Source organism: Hylobates moloch, unplaced genomic scaffold, assembly GCF_009828535.3.
Source record: "Hylobates moloch isolate HMO894 unplaced genomic scaffold, HMol_V3 SCAFFOLD_1, whole genome shotgun sequence".
NCBI classification, from domain to species: domain Eukaryota; kingdom Metazoa; phylum Chordata; class Mammalia; order Primates; family Hylobatidae; genus Hylobates; species Hylobates moloch.
This window is the reverse complement of record NW_026652276.1, coordinates 167,227,525-167,250,959: the sequence shown is the minus strand read 5'-3', so window position 1 is coordinate 167,250,959 and position 23,435 is coordinate 167,227,525. Positions and strand designations below refer to the sequence as shown.

Genomic DNA, 23,435 nt, shown 5'->3' with positions numbered 1-23,435 from the left:
CAGTTTTGAATGCCTGAAAAAGAACATTTCTGCTTTGTTTTCACTTCTCAAATCTTATTTATGAAATAAACTTTTATATTCTTAAGAAAGTCAAAAGATTTTGCTAGTGTCTAAAAGTCATCTAGTTTCAAAAGGTGCTCTTTTTTTAAGAATCAGTTTTTTGACATGCAAAACAACCCAATCACTTTGTTTTGTGTTCTGAAATTGTAGCTGCCATATTCACAATTTTGACTTAAAATTTATTTCGTTCTTGATAACCTTAAAAGATAAACCCCAAGTTGTCATTTGATTTGTTTACATTCTAATGTGAAAAATTGATAGAAGAAAGGATACATAGAAAAACAAATGAGCTTAAATAGGATACAAATTTTAATTAGATTAAATCTTAGAAAGGAGACATAATCTCAAAATTCTTTCAATGCCTTATATTTAACAGCAAACAAACTTCTCCCTAGTTTTCTGTTATAGACAGTAAAGAGAATTAGATATCATTTTAGAGTTTTTATTCTTAAAATATCATGTAATAATATCCTACTCTTGTGTTCTACTACATTGATAATGCAATGCTTTACAACATTTTTTTTTTCAAACTAGAAGTTCCTAGCTCCATCAGAGTCTGTTCTTTATTTATGTGACTCTAAGTAAATTTTCTCTGATGAGGTTCTCTGAAGTATCTTGCCACTTATTTAGTCCTTAAATGACGCACAGTCCCCCCAGGACTAGGTTTCCTCCCCATAAGATGATTTTCCTTGGATTTGTTCACTCCTAGCTGTTATTTTTGATATTTACTCAGAAGTGTGCATGAATTACTTTGCTGGAACTGTTTATTTTGCCAGAGGGAAAGTTTCTGTATGTGGTTATTGATGTTCTTTTCAAAGTCAATAAGTGACAAAGAAATGATGGAAGATGATCTGTGGCAGTTATGACTGCAGGCAGCTATAGCCCACAAAAAAGAGAAGTTCATTTTATTATTTCAGAAGATTGTAGGCTTTATTTCTCCACGGCATGGAGGAAAGGGAGACTTCTTAGTGACAGCCTTGAGCTTAACTGGATAAATAGGTTCTCAGCTTTGTCCCCAGCACAGGTTTTGTCCTCTATGGGTGAGAGGCCAGTCCTCAATGGGGTTCCACTCAACTGGGAATAGGCTACTTTGAATAAGAGGATTGGCATTGGTGCTGACTGTGCTGTGGACCCTCTGTAGGCTTTTATTTTACTGGTCCTATTTTTAGTGACAAATCATAATGGCTCTAAAACTACCATAGCCACTGGAAAATCATTAAGTAATCATTAAGATGGCTACAGAATTAGCCTGAACATTCCTTTCATACTCAGATGTGGATTCCTTGGAAAAATATTGTGAGAAAGAAATGTACACAAGAGAAAGTTGTTTCTAGAGTTTTGTATCTAGTCCACTGGCCCAAGTGCATGGCCATTGAAGATATTTGTGTGTTTGCCTGTTTTGTTTCTCAAAATTATGTTCAGGTGGGGAAGTGTGTTCAAATGTACAGAAGCTATAATTTCTTGTTTTGGTATTTTTCTTTTGTGTCTTTTAATCAATTCTGGGGAAAGCAAAAGCTAAATGCTTAGCCTTTCCATAGCACCATCAAATGCAGATTCATACTTACTCTGGATGGTCTTGCTGCTGGGCAGGGATGTGCTGAATAACTTCATATACTGTACTGTGCAAATCTTGCCCTGATACACCATCAGAGGCTGGAATAGACATGCTTGGGATCTAGAAAATGTGACACGTTAAAAATAAATTATCTCAAGACTAGTAAATAGTTTTTCCACTATGCTGCATAGTTAAAAACAACTGGCAGTAGTGATGATTAGAGAATTAGAACTGTTTATCTTCCCTAGAAGGTTGACTTCCTCCTTGCTACACTTTTCTGCACTTACCCTATGGCAGTTTGTGCAGCAGCATAGCTATAAGGTCAGAAGAAGGATACCTTGACAAAGCTATGGCTTTTTTCTTCATTTAAGAAGAAAGCTGGCGTACTGTAAAGGAAATATTATAGAAAGAAAAAAATAGCAAAAGAGAAGATATCAGGACATCTTAGAATCAGATAGCATATATCATTATCTTTTCTATACCTCAGTTACCCTTTTGACACTATTTGCCAATTATGTGCGCAAGGATGGCTTAAAAGAAAGAACAATATACAGCCCAAATCCCTCATCATATTGCAAATAAGTAAAGACAGTACCAAGAAATGTGGAACACTCAAAGGAAAATGTTTTGGTTTAAAGGTAGTAATGGACTGTAAAAACTAAATGCTTGGGTGAATGTGGAAAGAATAGTGTATTTATGGCTGGTAAAAACCGACAGGTATTTTTATTGAAAGTGGTATTTGTGTTTTATTAATTCCCATTCCTTGTATTTCATAACTTCCTTCTTCCTATAAACACTCCCTCCCAATTATTTAGCCAAAGTCTAGTTTTCCTCCCCATCCCAAATGCTTCCTATTTTAATCCTACTTCTGTCCAATTTCAGTCCTTCATATTTATACAGCTTCACCTCGAGGACTCTTTGCTCTTGATAACTCTGGAGAGTTCACTATCTCATGTTAATTTGACCTGCTAGGTTTTAGTGGAACATCTTAGCTTTTTGTTTTTCTAGAAACCACTAATTTCCATTCCACTTGCTATAGCTCTCACATGAAGCCTTAGTATATGTGATTTGTTTTATCATTTTTGTGTCAAGGAAATTTTGGTTTACAATCTATCCTTGAGATCAGCTCTTGATATGTGTTGTATGAAGGTATTCAGGAGCTACGGTAAAAGCAATCTATTGATGATCACCAACTTACTCACCTAACCTAATACTAGAGCTGTTAAATAATAAACTTGCTCACTTAATGCAATTGCTTTCTGTCTAACTCCTGAAAGAGGTGCTAAATGGACAATGAAATGTACAATGGGTAGAGACAGAAGTAATTCATTTGTGTACATACCACACAATATGCCAAGAGATTATTTTGATTATCTTTTTTTGAGTCAGGGTCTTGCTATGTTACTCAGGTTGGTCTTGAACTCCTGGGTTCAAGTGATCCTCCTATCTCAGCTTCCTGAACAGCTGGGACTACAGGTGCACAGCGTGGCACCTAGCTTATTTTGATTTTAAATAACTCTTAATAGTTTAATTTATTTCCCTTCTCAAGTTCAGTTTTGAGATCTTGGTTTTATTATCACCTTTCCTTTTCTTCTAAAGGCCATTGCATTTGGCTGCTAATCTTCATTACAAAGCTACATACACATAGCTGCCATTCTGGCTTCTCATGCAGATCCTCCTCCTCATGTCCCTGTCCTCATCCTCCTCCTTTGGTTGTTGGTCTTGATTTCTCACTTCTTTCCCAAAGCACCTGCCATGGCCAGTTAAGAACCTCAGCAGATTCCTCAGGAGCTTGCAGCTTTGAAGACGGACATGGCTCCAAATCAAGTTATTCTGTTTCTGACAGAAATAAGCAGGGCTTCCACTACGTAATTAAAGCCCCTATTTCTCTGCTTCAAGTTCTTCAGGGCTGTAATATTTTGAGCCAGTTGAGGTCCTCCCAGTAAAACTCCAAAATTGAGTAGTGATTAATCACATGGTAAGATTTAAAATTTCTTACATAAATCTCACTCCTTTCCAGTGAATTCCTAGGAATAAATGTTTGCATTATTTTAAATAAAAAAACTGAAACTCCTTATTCAAAAACTCAATTATAAGTCTTAGCTCTTCAGTTTCCTGCTCTCCAATTTGAAGCCACACCTCAGAGTGGTGCTTTCTGCCATCGTGAGAAGCTGTTTGAAATAACTGATCCATCAAATATTTGTTTTTGTCTTTTGGTTGTGGAAGTGAAGGTGAGCCAATCCTGCCTGAGACTGAATAGGGTATTGCAAAGCCTTTGCATGGCAGTTCTTTGCTTCATCTCTGATTGTTACTGACTCACCCTTAGGGAGGATGAAATCCAATCAGTCCCTCTCCATTACTCACATGACATTTCTCAAATAAAGTCTGTGGCCAGGAAGCTTACTAGATAAACCTTATACACTGATAGAATCCTCTGAACAAGAGAAGTCACCATTCCTTAATGGCAAATAGTCTTTTTAACAAATGGAAATGAGAATGCCTGGAAGCCAGTGATCTGTTTTTATGGTGCCCTACCTCAAATGGACTCTCATAGCGGAATAAGGAAGCAGAGGAAAACTTGTTTCTATACGAATCTATAAAAGTGTTAATAATCTGATTCGATCAGAGAAACATTCTGCATGTCTGTTAAGCAAAACTGATTACTTTAAAAGATCTTTTTTTTTTTTTCTGGACTGAAATGACTTCAGCTATATGAAAGCTCCCTTGCCATCTCATGCACCTTTAAGGCAATAATAAAGATGTATACTTGCATATTTTGGGCCTATATGGTAACTTCCTTCTGAAAGCATGAGGTATCTTCAAGGGTGTGATCAATTGTCTTTGCAATGTTGTCAAAAGATATGAGGGGGCAATAAAGGGAAAACTGAGGAACAGAGAGAGTTTAGTAAAGTGATGGGTTGCAGTCACCCAAGTGATGCAGAATGACTTAAATCAGGGTCTCCTGATCCTCTGTTTATTCAGTATTTATTTATTTGAGACAGGGTCTTACTCTGCTGCCCAGGCTGGAGTGTGGTAGTGTGATCACGGCTCACTGTAGCCTTGAACTCCTGGGCTCAATGATCCTCCTGCCTCGGTCTCTCAAGAAGCTGGGACCAGAGGCATACACGACCATGCTTGGCTAATTTTTAAATATTTGTTGGGATGGGGTCTTTGCCCATGCTAATCTCAAACTCCTGGGCTCAAGTGATCTTTCCATCTCGGCCTCCCAAAGCCCTAGGATTACAGATGTGAGCCACCACGCCCAGCCTGTTTATTCAGTTCTCTTGACTTTCAACCTAGTTAGTTCTCTCTTCACTGAGATTACCAGGTAAAGACTATTTATGAATTAGCATAACTTCCTTATTTGTGTTAGCTTTACTTATAAAGGTGAACTAAGATGCTTTAGCTTCCCAAATCTGGCAATGCCATTAATTACGGAGTAAGTCAACACTGCTTAATGCAGTAATGGGTAATGCAGCCATTTGACCACACTGCCCAGTGCTTAAACAAATGCAGTTTACACCTCTGGTGAAGCAGAATTCTACTTCTTGGTTAATCAGCCACTAGGAAAACCAACCTTGGAAACACCAGAAGCATCTGGAAAAGCAACAAATTCATATATTCCGAAGTCATCCAGAGCATCTTCATGGCCTGAAATGTAAAACAAATACTACTTACAAACCAAATGCCTTGATTTGCTGTTGTTTTTTAAACCTTTGTAAAACTTGTTTTTATTGTCTGCTTTAAATGGGATAGGTACAAAATGAATTTAACATTTCCTAATTCCTATAGTCGTATTGCCATTAAGCAGTGTTGGAAATCACTCTTTCTGAAGCTGAGAATCGAAACTGAATTGGAACAATTATTCTTAAAGCCAGACGTGAGAATAGCCTGTTGTATCTTTAAATATACACAGGTGGGCAACCTTGGCCTTTGTAACTCACAGTCACCAGAGACTTATGGTCACCAGGGCTTCAGCCTGAAGGTCACACCAGTTCTTGACCCACCCGTAATATCTACTGCACCCCGTTAGATCTAACAGATCTAACAGATCATCAGAACTAGAAAGAGTAAATAGCTAACTGAAGCTTCCCATACATAAAAAGTAAAATACATTACAATATCAATCCACATAAACTATCATCTATAGAATGATGGCGGGGGAGGTGGTTAGGAGGAACCAGATAGCCTCTGCGGCCCTTGCCAGCTCTGACATTCTGTCACTTATAAGTCAGGAAGGGCTAGAAAAGAGGAAGAAGGCCCACATTTATTACACATCCAGGCATCATATCAGGCACTCCACCTATATCATTTTATTTAATTCTCATAGCAACCTTAAGGGGGAAGTTTCTATCCCTATTATATAGAAGAGGAAGTTGTGGTTAAGAAAAATAATTTTCCTAAGGTGACATGAGGGGAAAGTGGTATATATAAAACTGAAACTTGGCTCCCTGTGATTCTGTGGCCTGAGCAAAAACTTTGTTAACTTATAATAACTCAGTACAGTCAATATTGATGATAATGAGGGTTACAGTGGGGACAAAGAAGCAATCCTGGCCCCTGCCAAACCTTCTTTTCCTCTTCTCTTTGGGATGGAGCTGCCAGCATGAAACCTACCTTAGGAATGAACAAAGTGATAGAACCCTTTGGCATTTTCAAAATAATAATAGGATCAATGAATTAGCAGAACTAATTTCTTTGATCCTACGGACTGTGGACAAGTGACTTAATCTCCTTGATCATTAGTTCTCTTGACTGTAAAATGGAGTTAAGAGTGCCTTCCAGGCCTGATATTACAGACTTGTGTGACTTATATAAAACCAATACAGAAGACAACACTTTGTAAAGTGAAGGCACTAACCCAAAGGTAAGAGGCTGTTATATTAATTTTAGCTCATATTAATTATATTACATTAATAATATATAATAATATTAACACAACTAATTAACATACATTAAAACTGATAATAGCCCTTTTCAGCCTGGCCATTACCTGAAAATGTTTGAGCTTTCCTGTATTCTGTTTCTGGCCTGAAAAGACAAAATAGGTATTTTTGTGAGGGATAATAATTGAGGAAAAAGCATCTAAGGAAAAAAACGATTTTCATAGAAACAGATGCATTACCTGCCTTCTAGTTTCTGTTTTATAACTAAAATCAAGAGAGAAGAAAAGTGGTAAGGGTTTTTTTTTAGTACACATATATACAGCTTCAAATTTTTTTTTTTGTAATTTTAACCTACCTTTGTAGGGTTGATATTTTTTCCATAGGAAGAGAAGACACATGGATATAATCAAAAATAGTGATATTCCAGTTATACTTGCTAAAGGTGACAATGATTTTCCTTTCTGTGCAAGCTTCTCCAGTCCTAAATAAAAAGATAAATATATTTTTAGCAATAAATTGCTACAGTATATAACTTGACTTTTTAAATGCATTATTTTAAATGAGACACTATTGAAAAAAAAACATATAAACATGTATATTAGAGACACACAGAGAGGGAGACCAAATGGAAGGAATGCACTTATTTTAGAACACACACTAAACTCCCTAGGGATACCTGTGATTGGAAACGTGGTGCACTGCCCAAGTTAAAACTGATTGTGTTGTACTACGTGTAGCAAATATCTCACGTCGTACTTCTCAGTTATGTTTGCCACCTTAACTTAGATCTGTTTCATCTCATCATCTCTACATCCCTAAATGCTAAGTTGTTCTCTCATTTTCCTTCCATTTTGCTTTTTTAGCATAATTCAAGTATGTGAATTTTCTAGGGAGATGGTATGTGATTAAAGGTGCAAGAGGGGAGGTGTTCATTTCAAACACACTTTAGTAATTTTTGGCCAATAAAGAAATGTCTCTTACCATAAATGATGAAAAAAATTAAAAAGAAAAAAGAAACGTCAATTCTTAAAATAGGATGTCTGTGTGATTTTTCAAAAAAAAATTTAAAGTCTCACCTTTTGACTAGAATTCACTTTGTTTTATAAGTCATTCCCTTTATTAATATCACTATATAAAATACGGTGCTAATAACATCTGCTGAGTGTTTACAGTATGTCAGGCTCTGTTCTAAGGGTGCATGATACGTATTAACTCACTGAATCTTTACAACAGTCCTATAAAGGAGAGATTATTTTGTCATCCTTTCCAATAGATGAGGAAGCTGAGTCTTGCCCAAGGTCACGTGGGTTATAAGTGGTAGAGTCCAGAGGTTACCCCAGACTCTTAACACTTAATGATGCCTCCCTTTAATATAATTTTAACACAGCTTATTAACTGTGGCTATGTTAACACCAGCTTCAGGCTATAATATGTTTAATTATATAGTTAATCTATATAATAGAGAGTAGTTTTAACCTCCAACAAATGAAAGTAACAGATGTCTTCCATATTACCATTTGAATCAGATATGGGTGTGGAAATAAATCATGGCAGTTGCTTGTCTCTGTCCAGATTAATGTGGGAGTGAAAGTCATGTGATGCCATTTCCATTCAGCCATGGTGAACAGCCTGGAAAATCTGGGTGTGGTAAAGACCATGGTGGCTACACAGCTCTGCAATAAATATCCAGCCTGCACTGTGTCATCTTTCATCATAAAATCTCTGCTGAGATCTCCAACAGCCAAATTAAGGGAGGAAGCCTTAGTCTTTTCTTTCTCTCAGTGTGAACCCACATTAACTCTCTCGGCTTTTCCACCTGGAATACTTCCATTTCTTAATCTTACAGGAATCTTTTAATAATGTGGTGTAGATCATATGTGCAAAAATCGAGTAAACACATCATGGAAATCGGTTATCTCTTCTAATTTCCCAATACAGCACCATTCACATATTTCCCTTAAGTCCTAAAGAGTTCGACAAGGTTGTTTTTCATTATCAAAAATCTTCACCATTTCTGATGGGGAGTTTATAAATTTCTGACATGCATTCAGAGAACTGCGTTCTTAAAATGTTCTTCTATGGGATTATAATAGCTGTGTCCTGCTTATTGCCTTTACACAGATTTTAAATTAAACCCTTTCAAACCTTGGCTAGAAGAAATAAATGCAAGGCAGCTTCAAATGAACTAGAATGGCAATTTATTGATCCTAGATATAGACTAGAACATCATGAAGCTTATTAGATTATTTTTGCCTTATAAAAAGTTGTAGAATAATTTATATTCTCCCACTGTTAGAAGGCTGACCTTTTAGTTTGGAACCACTTTGCACTTGGGTAGTCTCTTTGTAAGATCTTAGCCTTTTCTCAGGTATGATTCTCTTGTGGGATTGTTCTCTCTAAAGAGCTGTGTAACTTTGGGTGAGCCCCTTGACGCTCAGGGTTTTGATTTTTACATTAGTATAATGAGGAGGTAAGAGTGACTGGCATTTAAGTTCTCTTCTTGCTCTGATACTCTATGACTTGGGGGAGCCAGAGAAGTTTACATGAAGTTATGTAAATAGGACCCGATATCTGTGGCATGCTAGTAACAAAGTCTTCAAAAAATTGCACGTATATATATGTTATTTTAATACAACTTATAAACACACACAATACACTTTTAAGTTTAATTTCCATTATTTTTTCCCTCATTTCCTCAAGCGTAGGCAATGTAATTATGGAGCAACATTTTTCTGAGTTTTAAAACATAGTAATTTCATTATCATTAAGTCCAAAATGTCTTCTAATTTTCACTGCAATTTCTTATTTGACCTATGGGTTTAGAAGTTTGTTGCTTAATTTTCTTAAGTTTGGGAGTTTTCTAGTGTTGTTTCTATTATTGATTTTTAGTTTAATTTCATTCTTGTTAGAGGGCAATCCTTTGAAGTTTGTTGATTTTTTTTAATAACTATACAAATAGACATATGAAGAGGGTGTATTCTGCAGTTGTTGCATGTAGTATTTATATTATTTCAACTAGGTGAGGCAGGTTTTCTCTATCCCTACTGAGTTTTTGTCTGTTTTATTAGTCACTGAAATAAATATGTTAAAATCTCCCACTTCGTGATTTTTTCAGTCAATTTTTGCTATTTATTAGGTGCACTTCCTGATGCTTCTTATCTTAAAGAATTTATCTAATTCATCTAATTTTTATATACATTATCTTATACCAGTACAGTAAGTCCTCACTTAACATCAGCTGATTCTTGGAAACTGTGACTGAGCAAAACAACATATAATGAAACCAATTTAACCATTGGTTAATTGATATAAACAAGAGCTACGTCTCTACAACATATTTCTGGTCAGAAAAATACCAAGAGTTCTACATAAAGATCCCAAACCCTTCTAATATCAAACACTGAAATAAATGTGAGCTATACATACATTGAATAAATATTAATAAAAACAAGTAAGATCGTTATTTACTCCATTTTTGGTGAATCCGTGAATGATGGCAGTGATAGTGGTAATGGGTTAAATCAAGGAATAAATGTTTACAAACTGAAAATTGTAAAAATCACCTCCTAGCATCATGCAGTTCAAAAACTAACATCACAAATCTGGTAGTCTTGCGGAGCACTTTCATATCACATCATTTATTGTCATGCATTTATATGATTATCCTAGTCTTTATAAATTTTTATTTGACAATCATTCGTATTCATTCATTCATTCATTCTCCAACCTGCTTATTCTAGTTCAGGCTTGCAGGTGGCTAGAAGCTTATCCTGGAAGCCCAGGACACAAGGCCGGAACTAGCCCTGGACAGGGTACCATCCCATTTCAGGGCACACTCACACACATACCCACACTAACTCAGACAGTGACCATGCAGATATGACAGTTCACTGAATGTGCACATCTTTGGGATGTGGGAGGAAGCTGGAATACCTGGAGAACACCCATGTACGTAGGGGGAGAAAGTGCAAACTGCACACACACAGTGGCCCCAGTGGGAATTGATATTTTTTCTCATCAATATTATAATGAAATGATGTTGAAATGAAATAACATTATTAGAAGACCTGCTATATAGCTACGCTAGCTTTCTTTTTTGTATGGTTTATCTGTTCATCTATTTAATTTCAACCTTTCAGTATCTTCATACTAAGGTGTGTATCCAGTTTGACATTTGTTTTTTACTTGGAATATTTAGCACACCAAGACCTACTATGATTAGTAATATATTTCAGTTTAGATCTGCAATCTTATTATTTTTTCTATATTTCCTACCTTTTTATTTCTTTTCTCTCTCCTTTCTTGTCCTAATTTAGATTAATCAGAATTTTATTTATCTTTTCTTCTCTATTTCCTTGTTAGTTATACATTTTTATTTGTCTTTTAGACTTTAAGGATTAAAAATTCTAATCAAAATTAATAGTTTTACCATTTACTGCTTCTACGACACAATAATTAGTTTCATATTACAGTTGGGAAATCTAAGACTCCAGGACTCAAATTTGAATTTAGCAATGTCTAACAACAATTCCATGCTGTTTCCACCACTCTTACCTAATCATTATAGAAAAGGGAAAATCCTTCTCCTAAACGAAGCCCAAATCTACTCAGTTCTACCAATTGAAGCAATGACAAATACATCAAATCCTCTCTGTATATGATGTCATCTTAATTGTTTGATGAAACTCTCACATCTCCCCCTGAGAATCCTCTTCTTCAGATTCAGCATCCCCAGATCATTTTGTTGTTCTTTACATAACTGGATTGCAGATTCTCTACCATCCTAGAGGTGCGCTTTTGGAAGCCCAACAAAATTTAGTCAATTTCATTTCTAAGATATAAATTTAGAAGGACCCATACTTCACTATGGTTGTCAATAAGATAAAGGCAAATAGAATGCTCTCTGAGACAGTGACAGTGATAAAAAAGCAAAAAAAAAAAAAAAAAAAAACAGAAAAACTGGTAAGAAATAAATAATAAAAAAGAAAGAATTAATAAAAAATACCAAATAATAGAGTGGCAAGATTTAACATATGTCATATGATTTGGGCATCACTTTTAGCAAGTGAATTCTCTATTTCATCATTTTAGATCTGACAATAAAATCAAAACTAGCTAAGGGAATTTTCAGATAATGCACAATTAAATATGTATTAAATATTATATATACATAAAATCAAATGTACATTTGTTTTACATTTACAAAAGAAAATTCATACCACCACTTACAGTTACAGATAAAGAAAGAGTCTCAGAGGAACTAAAATATTTGCCAGAGTCAGTAAGTCCTAGAATTGAGAGTAGACAGGTTTTTTTCTGACTGCAAGTTCAACTTTTTTTCTGTTAATCTGTGGTCAAAGATTGGTTTTTCCAATTAGTAGGTAGGCTCTTACATATCCGTTTTTCCTCTAACTTTTTCTGACATCAGACTTCATGTGCTTCAAATCTTTCACTTCTTAGTAGCCAGACTGCCATCACCAAAATTCTATAACCCCTGAAGACTCCTCAAAAAAGAATTCAATGCTAATTTATTCTATTCAAGTTTTTGCAATGTGCTTTATCATCAGCAAAACTGCAGAAAAACGCTTGAGTAGTCTCGGCTGTTTTTTCCCTTTTAAACTTGAACATATGCTAATAATTACTATTTCCAAGCAGTTCCCATTCTAATAGTGAAGCTTCACTCTGGCTGGCATCAGCTCTCTGCCAGACACTTCTGTGATTCTCCAGTCGGGCAGTAGGCTTAATATACAACGACTGGATGTCTTAGACTAGATAAGATACATATGTTCCCTTCTCCTTCATTTTTAATTTTTTGTCCCTTTTGATATGTATTTACTAAAATGACCTAATTTGCACACATTCTGACCTACAGAGGATCCCACTCTTTCCCTCCTCCATTACTTCCTTATTTTTTTAGGCTCCTTCCTTATTGCTCTCTTGCCTCTTCCCTTGGCCTGTGTTTGCCCTACATCAGAGAGCTTTCCTGTAGTGACCAGTGCCTGTCAGCCCAAAACCACGGCTGTGGCAAAGGCCAAGAGTCTTCCCCATGGAGAATGAGGAACAGGGACAATCCTTTTCTCGGAAGAAATGATCTTTCCTGTTAGTCCTCTTCTCTAGAGCATTCTGGCTCTCTGCTCTCAACACTGCTCCTCTATCGCAGAACACACAAGATTTACTAGGTCCAGCATCTGAAATTTGTTCCTTTCACACACACAAAAAGTGCCAAATATGTAAAGGATCAAATCAAGGGGCACAGTTGTTGTGGTCTCAGCCATAGGCAAGTGTTTTTGCAAAGATGAACTTCCAGAACCTGAACTTGAAAATAAGACAGCAGGAAATTCTGACCCTATTGCCATAGAGAATGTATAGGGATCACTTCTGCAGTTCTGGACACCTGCAGGAGCTTCCTTCTTTCTCCTTTCAGAGAGTTTATACTATTCTTTAGCACACAGCATGCCATTCTCCCCATTATTTAAACATGATGGACTCATGTGCCAAAGCCATAGTGCAAATGCTATTTGCCTCCTCCTTAGGCAAACAAATAAAATGGAATAACATGTTAAGTGCAAATATAGGCAAGAGGTGTGGTATCCATGGTATTGCCACCCTGCTGTTTGAGACTGCACTCAATGGCAGGACAGCCATATGCTACCAGTCTGTGTATCTATTTCTAGATCAAAATGAAGTCTTGAGATCTCTCTCATCCAATCTGTTCACTGATTATGGCAGCTGACTCATGTCCCTCCGGAGATGAAGGTGCCACGTTGAGGAGTGTGCCACTTCCACACTCCATCATAGGCCCACCTGATAGACACAGTTGTTCAATGCTGGATGCTCATGGAGACATCACCTTAGGTCTCAGGGTCTGAATGTCAGATTTGTAGTTCTATCTTAACTGTCATTTCCAAAGGCCCAATGTGAAATACATTTCCTAGAGGCCTTGACTTGAGAAATTTCCAGATAGAAAAAATTAGTAAATTCATTCTCTTGTCTTGAGTCTTTTTCCTGTTCTCTTTAAGAAAATATGGGGAATATAAATAAATGTAAAAAATGGTAGCTTTCTCAGGATCATGTAAAAATTGAAAACATTTCTATTATGGCTAAATCTCAAACTACGCCCACATGGCCTTAGGGAATTCTATTTATACAATTGAATGCCTTCATTAAATGTGAACATTTGAAATCTATCTATCATCTATCTATTTATCTATCATCTATCTATCTGTCTGTCTATACATTGCATGTCACAATAGCAATTTTGGCTCAGTTAAAACTTTAAAGTAGGGACATCTGCATTCAAGGAAGTCCATAATTAAGGTAATAAAATCTTGTTTCGCAAAACACAAAGCTAATTTATTATTTTAATAGCTATTCTTTTCTTGAAACATATCATAGACATTATTTTCAGTTACAAGTATTTCCTAACTTGAATTAATATGAAATTATACACACTGTAGACAAACCAGAGTATCTCTACGTACAGAGCATTAAATTAGATAGGTGATGAGGAAGTACACGTATGTAGCATTAAATTGGATAGGTGATGAGAAAGTGACCCTATACCTACCTTTTAGAAAGACCATATGGTTTCATCAACATTCTCAGTTATATCAAAGGAGACAGTTTGTATAGTGGTTAAAAACAAGGGCTTTGGGCTGGGTGTGGTGGCTCACGCCTGTAATCCCTGCACTTTGGGAGGCCGAGGTGGGCGGATCACCTGAGATCAGGAGTTTGAGACCAGCCTGGCCAACATGGTGAAACCCCATCTCTACTAAAAATACAAAAATTAGCTAGGCATGGTGGCACATGCCTTTAATCCCAGCTACTTGGGGGACTGAGGCAAGAGGATCACTTGAACCCAGGAGGCAGAGGTTGCAGTGAGCCGAGATTGTGCCACTGCACTTTGGCCTGAGCAGCAAGAGTGAAACTTCATCTCAAAAAAAAAAAAAAAAAAAGGCTTTGAATTCAGATATTATTTATCACCTACTAGCTGTGTGAACTTGCCTATTGTCTCTGTTTTCTTTAGGATATTTCCATGGAGATATAAAAAGGTCAATTAATATCTCCAAATAGATGTGAATCATAGTCCAAAGAGGTGAAAATCACCGTTTGCTGTAGTCTTAGAAAGGCAGAAAAACACAGAACTAATTGTTCTCTCCAGACTTCCTCTCCCCACTGAAAATCTGGGCCCAATAAAACTTGATTTTCCTGACCTTGTCATTTTCTTTCCATATCTGTGACCTTGGAGTCATCTCTGGCTCCGTTTTCCTTTGGCTTCCACGTTTTATTGCTAAAACTTTTTGGTCAGCCAAATGTTTTGCCTTATTAAGAAGTAAGAGGTTAATCTCTTACTTACAACTTCACTGGCGACACCAAACAGGAATTCGGTTCTGGAAACATCTCAAGAGCAGGTATTTTAACCTTTTAAATGATTTCAAATTCTCCACAGATCTCAAGAGTTTATTCATCAGAGTGGATGGAGAGTGGACTCAGTTGATAGTTGCAAGTGATGGTCATTTATAACTATAGGTTGGTGTATACTTTATCTGTACTGCAGAGGTTCATTGACTTTGAAACTTAGAAAAAACAAATATTTAACAAAACACATCAATACTATTCCTTTTCTTTGCCATTTTGTTGCTGTTTGAGTTAAAGCTCTGTGGACATTTGGGGATTAGAAAATAGCTCTAAACGCCACAAAGAGGTCACTAATATTGACAACTCTGAATCCCTCTGAAAAATAAGCACCTGCTCTTCTTATTTACTATAATAACAAATGCTTGGTCTTTGTACAGGTCAAACAGGTTTTTTAGATTTTGCAAAAGGCAATTATCTGACGTTAAGACTGTAGCTGTCTTTAGACCTTGGTAATAAGATCTTAATCAAATATTGGGGGCTTCTGATATGAGAATATCTTGGCTAAATATTAATGTGGAAAGTTTAGGCAGTGGGGAAAGCCTTACTGTAGTGCACTTCTACACATTACAGCCATGTTTTCACTTGCAGTGAGCATGAGAAACAAGCAGAAGATGACACCTGGATTGCTACTATTTTACGTGCTTAATTATGGCTTGCTGTACAATTATGTCTTGGTTTGCTACTGAGGTGAAAAGCTGGTTAAGCCTATAAAAATTTAATAAAATAGAAAGCAAAGGATGTACCTCAGCTGTTTATGTGTTTGCCACTCATGTTAGACTGTGAGTAGGAATTCTTATTAGGAGGAATTACCTTTCTCATATGTTATTCTTAGTGCCTACTCCAATATTTGGCCCATAATGAGTGCTAAAAAATGAATGAATGGGTGCTTAATTTACAACACCCTAAAACACATACTCTTTTTGGGTCTACAAGAAATATATATTATTATCTACTGCCCAAATGAAGCAACTCAGGTAAAAATTCTAGAGCTGCATTGTCTGACATGGTAACCACTAAACACGTGGCTATTTACATTCATATTAAAATTAATAAAAATGAAATAAAATTAAAAACTCAGTTTCTCAGTTGCATAGCAATGTGTTAAGTGCTCAAAAGCCAGATGAGTTTAGTGGCTATCATAATGAACAGTGCATTTTCTTCAGATGAAAAAAACCTCACCATGACAATATATACATCCCAAAATACCTAGGTGATTTTTCCTCCTAGTACCTTAAGGAGTCCCTATGAGGAACCCATCCACTATACATTTCTTTATCAACCTGTAGGTTTGCGATAGTCTTATAATTCTTCATGGCTCTTTAGGCACTTTTTAGTAAATTCAAAACGCTCTGGAGATAAAATGTACTAAACAAGTGGTTGTCACGCTTCTATGTGCTGAATATTCAGATTCTCAAGTGCTACCTGAAAGGTCCTGATCCAATAGGCCTGAGATGTCTTAATGAAGCTACATTTTTAGCGACCTCCCTAGGTGATCTTGATGCAGATGGCCCAAGGGCAACATACTGAAAAATTGAGCCTAAGGATTACAAGAAATTATATTGTTGCATCACTTATTCAACAAAACATATTGAGTTTCTCTGTATTATGGGTCTTTTTCTAGGTACCAGTGCTATAAAGGTGAAGAAAGAGAAGGCATCAATAGAAAATATATTAATGAGTAGTAGCTTTTATAAACTTGTTCTTCCACCAGTCATAGGTACCATAACCACCATGTCTTGTCCAAACCTGCCCCCAGATTTTGCCCAGGTGGCATTTGATTTGTGTGCAAAGGAGAGTCTGAGAAGGACTTAGCGGTAGTAGAAGTAGTCATAGAAGAGGAAGAAGAAAAAGGAAAAGGAGAAGGAGGAGTAGGGAGGGAAAGGGAAGGGGAGAGGGAGAAGAAGAAGAGAATACAAAGAAATAAGTAAAGAAAGACAAAAGAAGGAAGAAGGAGAGAAGAAAATGTATCTGAGAAATAGGAAGGAAGGAAATGGACACAACTCGGTGACTGAATGTGGGACCAGGAAATAGACAAGAGGAATGAGTCTGAGAAGACACTTAGCTTTCTGTCTTAGGTTGGTAGTTAGTAGGGTCATTCACTTAAACAGGCAATACAGACAGAATAGCAATTTTGGGGGAAAGAAGATGGTTTAGTTTTGATATATTGGATCTGTATGGTGCTTCTGGCACTTCCAAGCAGAGACATCCAGAGGCAGCTGGGTGTACGGTTTTAGAGCTTTAAAGATATAGATCTGGGATGTACCAGTGTTACACGAAGCCATGGAAATGAATGAAATCATACAGAAAATCATACAGGAGAATAAAACCATTCTGTAGAGAAAGAAGAGAAGATGTAGAAGGATGAGGATTTGGTGGACATCAATATTTTAGGCAGTAATTCTTAACCTTTGCGGGTTGATGACATTTCTGAAAATCAGATGATTTCTAGAGAAAGCCAAATTTCACAGGCTTACAGAATTTTGTAATTTCCAAGGTGTTGAGACTCCCCTTGTGAACTTCCATAGATTTCAGCTGTTTAAATGGTGAAAGAGGAAGGGGAACCCATGAAAGAGAGTGAGAAGGGGAATCAAATAGAAGTAGGAAACCCAGATTCCCAACTCATAGAGACTTATTCATCTGACCTAATGCAATGGTAGATATAAACCCTCTAAATGAGCAGTCTGTTTCTCTTATATTTTTGTTCATAAAACTAGGAAAGCAAGAGTGCACATTTAGAAGTAATTTATGGAATTCTCTTTTTCTTCATAGCCCTTCACAATTGAATTGAATTCCTCCCCTATTTCGAGTTTTTTTCTTTGAGTCATAGAAACCATGGCTTAGTTAACTTTGGAAAGAGAGATTTTTAGAGTATATAAATAATCCCACAATGATTTTCTTTTCTACCTAGGTATAAGATAGGGGAAGTGCAAGGCCAACACACATTCATGTTTTATTAGGATCCCTTCCTTGTATGTCACACATACCTACAGAAGTGATGATAACTGTGAAATGAGTTTCATCTTGCCTGCCGGTTATGTTGTTGTAAGCACAGCACACATAGTCCGTTGTCTTCTGGGCTACTTTCTCAGATGCAACTTCTAAGCGAGGCCCATGCTTAATGATATATGTAGTATTGTCAGTCCTCCTAATCCAGGAGTAGGTGTTGGGGGGATAAGAATCAGCAGAACAATCAAATAGGATGGCCTCTCCAAGGTCAACAGTAAACACTTCCCCTACTTTTAGCCCTTTATCAGAATTCACTTGAAGTCCATAAGGTCCATCTGCATCAATATAAAAAAAATAGATAAGTAACATAAGTAATCACAACATAGGTTTTGAGTTTGGGAGAGCTTAGTAGCATTTTACTGTTTTTGAAAGTTTTCATCTTAGAATTGGATGAGCAGGTCCTTGCTTAGACTCCCAATAAATGATGAGGACCTAAATATGTTTTATTTTGATGTCCATGAAAGTGAAAATTATTTGAGATTTGATTTGAAATAGTGATTTGAACTAATCTGAAATAGTAAAAGCCTGAAACTTCATATATAATTTTACAAATACTGTCATCATAATTGTGATGCTAAGGTTTTGAGTAATGTATTGATAAATCTGCAATCTTATAGACAAATTCAATCTTTCTGTTTTTGTGTGACTAGCTTATTTCTATATGCTGATTTATTTTATTATTATTTTTAATTGAGACATGATAATCATACGTATTTATGAGGTAGTGTGATGTTTTGATCACATTTTGATACATGTAAACAGTGTGTAATGATTAAATCAGTCTAATTAGTACCTCCATCACCTCAAACACTTATTATTTCCTTTTGTTGGGAACATTCAAAGTCTACCATTGTTGCTGTTTGAAAATACGCCATAAATTGCCGTTAATTATAGTCACCCTATAGTGCTATAGAACACAAGAACTTATTCCTCGTATCTAGCTGTCCATTAACTATTTTTGTGTCTATTAACCAACTTTTGGTTACCCCCCACCACCCCACCCTTCCCCATCTCTAGTAACTACTATTCTACTCTCTATGTCTATTAGATCAACTTTTTAGCTTCTACACATTAATATTTCTGAAATAGTCATTGTACTTGAAAATATTTTTACAAGAGATTATGGCCACTATTTTCTCTTTAACAACCATACTTTCAGTATTATCTATTTTTCTTCTCAGTGCTAGGGTAGGCCATGTAAATATTTATAAAAGACATTGTTTCACATGGGACACTGTGCAAATAGACATAGGGGTGTTTGGTATTTTTACAACATTTTAACAGTTAAAGAATTTTTAAAATTCTCCCACCCACACCCCAGCTAAGATTAGGATTCCATTTGAAAAAAAAAATTACATCTTCTTTATCATTAACTACTTAACCCCTGGTGGTTTTTTCCACATTGCAGTACTCCTGCAGCATTTTACCATTTCTATGGTGTTAGGTTGCCAGTAGGTGAAGACACATTTCCCATTGCTTTCTTCAGAGAATAAGGAAAATTAAAAAAAATTCTTCTCCTAGATAGGTTTTCTCATTCAGTCTAAATCCTGGCTTATAGTCGAAAAATCTTCGAGTTTTGGGTATGCTTATGTTCACCTTTCAGCTGATCATTACCAACATTTATTGGATATCTGCCATGAGAAGGCACTTTAAGTGCTTATTCAGATACCAACATTTAATATTTAAAGCAACCACCACGAGGCAGATGTTATTATTCTTATTTTAAGATGAGGAAGGAGATATGTAAACAATTTATTTGCCCACGGTCATATAGCTATTAAATAGCAGAGCTAGGACTCTACAATATATGCACTTAATCATTCACATTACTTCTCTAAAAAGAAATAAAGTATAAGTGGTATAACTTTCTGTATCATAATAGTTTGTTGTTGTCTAACTATAGTACTAGTTCTACAGTCAATTACTAATTATATATTAATATTCTATAATCATCCAATCAAGTAATGAATCAAATGTTTGTTTGAGAGATGATGCTAAGTATGAGATAATATATTTAGTATACAGGAGATAGAGGTATAAGACATTCATATTCTTAGGAAATTTACAAACTACATATGGCTATGGATGGTTTGCTCAGTAATGGCCTAATCTTAAAGGTCCTGATTTTTTTAAAAGTATAAGCTATTTATCTCTCAACATATAGAATAATAGAATGTAGTAACTAAACATTAGGGTAACTAATTTTTTCAATCACTAGCTATGCATTCTTTAGAAGTCATTTGAATTTTTTGGGACTCATTTTCCTCACCTTTTAATATAAAAAGACAGGTTAGAGAACTGATTGCCAAGATTCTTTCTAACCCCTTCGAAACACCAGGATTCTTGCCATGCCATTAAAAGTAATGGCAAAAACTGCAATTACTTGTGCACCAACCTAGTAAAACCATTTTGGATATTGGCAAACCAATCCCAAGTTTGCAGATTCCGAGAGTGGTTCTCTATCATGGCAGCATTTTCTGACCAATCTGCCACAGAGGAGACAAATTTTCTAGGCTATAACAGAAAACGAATATACAAAACAATAGATTAGCTAGAAAACAGACTAATCTATGTTTTCTTTCTAGAGAAAAAGACTTATGGAGAAATGTGAAGGAACCATATGGGTTTTTATTAATATACCTGCATGAGATAAGCCTGCTTTCAGAAAGCAAACAGAAAGTACTTTCAATTTAAAGTAATTAGGAACTGAAGGTACAGGATTAAAATAAGGAGAAATTTCTGCCCCTTTCCTGTTACTGAATAAGAAGCCTGTTCTCTCATTTCAGGCTGTGACACAGTCTCAGGTGAAACCACTGTGATAAAAGGTTTAGAACAATATGCTGTCAAATGGAACTCTTTTATTCTGAATTCCACTAAACAGTAAGTAGTGTAATGGGAACAAAAATTTGTTTTTGCTCACTCAACCGAAATCAATATTGAGATTACTTTGCACATGGTATGAGTCTAGGCATAGTGAAGACATCTGAGATGTTGACCACATACTATGTACAGCTGTTATTTCAGGCCCTGTGGTTCAGAAGGGACCCTTCATGTTGTCAGCATTGATAGAACATTAGGGAAGGAAAGATCACCAAGCAGCGGGCACGGTTATGGTTCATGCCGAAGGAAACCAGCAGGAGGAATTTACCATAGTTTGGGAGAGCAAGAGACCTGAGTCTATGTACAAAAACAAAAGTCTGAGGGTCTTTCTGAGAGTAGAGCAAGGCAGACTTGATAAAGAAGAAAAATGTGGTCACAAAAATACAGCCACTCAATTTAGGTCTTCATCTTCCCCCTGCTTTTCAGGGTATAGAGAATGGGGCTATAAAAACAAACTGTCTAGTAATTTAATACACATGAAAATGAGTGTTACTCCTTTTCAAGTGTGCTGACATTGCTCAAAACTTTTGGGGTAATTCCTCATTTGGAGTTGCCTTAGGACCCTGCAGCATAATGGAGTATTCTCACAAGCAGTAATTCTTCAATTTCAATTTCAGAGGGTAGGTTTAATTTGTAGAGGAAGCCCATAGTCATTTAGAGCCAAGGCTGGTAAATAAGGTCAATTACCTAATTTAATATGATCATTCTGGTTTAAAATAAAAATACCTTTAAAGAAAGTAATCTGATTATCTTATGTTCCTTAATCATGTTTATTTTGATTTTGTTACTTCCCCATTTATTGGGTTTCATGATTGGCATAATTTTTTCTCCTCTGTCTGTTTTATTTATATGCTATATCTGGCTCTTCAGAAGCAGCCTCACATCCCTCAAACTTCCTTGCGCCCACCTCAACACCTCTTCCAACTCTTGGAACCTAACACTTTGAAGCATTTCAGTTCCTTGCTTCTGATATGTTTCTTAAAAAGTAACATAGTTTATCTGTTTATTTAAGAAATGCATGGTTTTTTTTGCAGAAAATCCTAAAATTCAGAGAAGCACAAAGATGAAAAGAAAGTCATTTGTAATTTTATTGCTCAGAGAACCAATATCCACATTTCAGTGGATGATTTTCAAGTCTTTCTTTAATGCATCTTTTTCTCTCTCTCTCTTTATCACACATGCACAGAAATTTAACTACATCTCACACTCTACATGTTGCTTACAATATACTTTCTTCTGACTCTACTATGATGTTATTTCCTTTATCATTAGAATTCCAGGCTGACCATCCCTCTACTTGGAGAGGCAGCCTAGTACATTATTCAAGTGAATGGGCAATCCAATTGGAGATATTTGGAGTGATTCAACTAGAGTGACCTCTGATACTGAAGATGAAAGCAGAAGGATAATTCCATTTTGACTTTGGATTATGGTTTACTTTCTTGCCTTTGGCAGAGAGCTCCCAATAGAAATGAACCCTTTGCCTTGGGGATGGCTGTTTACTAAATGACTTGTAAAATCACGTATCATCTGTTCTCTTTAACAATTTATGGCTGTGTGGGAACAGTACCTAAATTTACATCATGATGCTGTTTGCTGCCCTGCTTGGGAGCAGATGGTAAGTATTTACCATGAATAACCTTTTTTTTCCCCTTTAATTTTTATCACTTAGAGCTCTCCACTGCAGCATTGCCATATGTTGCACACAAAACGCAGTGGTTACTGGGTTATTATTTACAACTAGAGCTTGAAGGCATATCATGAACTGCGAGTAGATACTTGTCTGAGTTATTGGCTTGACATTGTATTCCACCAAGGCCAATACCAGATTATGACATCACAACCTCATAAGTATATAGTCAATCTTAATAGATTTTATTATACGTTTTCTGCCAAAATAAAAAATAGTTTCTACTTTCATGAAAAAACCCTTCATGGAAACAGTGCCTGTAGAAAACAGAATAGTTGATTTTGCTAAAGGTCAGGAAAAAAAGTGCCAAAGCACTATAATGAAGAAGCTGTCACCTTATAATGAGAATTTAGCCTTTTTACAGCATCGTCAAGTAACACTGGAATCTAAAAGGGATACGAAGAAAGATAATCTGTTCCATTTTAGTTAAGTTCAAGGAACTTTACTGATTTCTTAATCTCTGTCAGCTATTGCCCTATGGATACAAAGATGAAGAATGCAGAACTCTGGTTTGGGTTTGGGGTGTTCATGAGAGTCAAGGAAAATATAATGCAGTGAGGACCAGGAATGAGAGTGCCTAAGATGCTGAAGGAGCACAATGAACCTGTTAGTGACACTGAGGAGGTGAGACAAGTGGGGGCAGGTAAACCTTTCTGGAGAGGATGATGATGTCATGAAGGAAGAAGAAGGTAACCATATGAAGAAAGAGAAGTGTGAATAACACCAACCAAGGCACATATTCGCAGCTTGAAGGGAATGATAAAGATTGTAAACATTTGGATGCCACATCAACAGATAGGATATACAACCAATCTTCAGATTACAGTATACATTTTATTTAATTTTTGTTACTCAGAAGCAACAAAACCAACCAACCATAACAAAAACAGGGCTAAAATAGTGATAGAAAAATTATTAAATTAATGGTTCTGGGTTGTGT

General features: G+C 36.1%; 1 protein-coding gene across 1 annotated transcript in view; it reads right to left on the bottom strand.

The window, feature by feature from the left end:
• Nucleotides 1-1,621: 1,621 nt before the first annotated feature.
• Nucleotides 1,622-23,435, bottom strand: part of HEPACAM2 (HEPACAM family member 2) — a 34,129-nt gene continuing 12,315 nt past the window's right edge. Inside the window, exons 4-9 of the mRNA XM_032761052.2 lie at nucleotides 17,904-18,200; nucleotides 6,857-6,982; nucleotides 6,741-6,765; nucleotides 6,609-6,646; nucleotides 5,193-5,266; nucleotides 1,622-1,735 (exon numbers count right to left, since the gene is read on the bottom strand). Coding sequence (XP_032616943.1) covers nucleotides 1,622-1,735; nucleotides 5,193-5,266; nucleotides 6,609-6,646; nucleotides 6,741-6,765; nucleotides 6,857-6,982; nucleotides 17,904-18,200 — 674 coding nt within the window. The remainder of the gene's footprint in view (nucleotides 1,736-5,192; nucleotides 5,267-6,608; nucleotides 6,647-6,740; nucleotides 6,766-6,856; nucleotides 6,983-17,903; nucleotides 18,201-23,435) is intronic.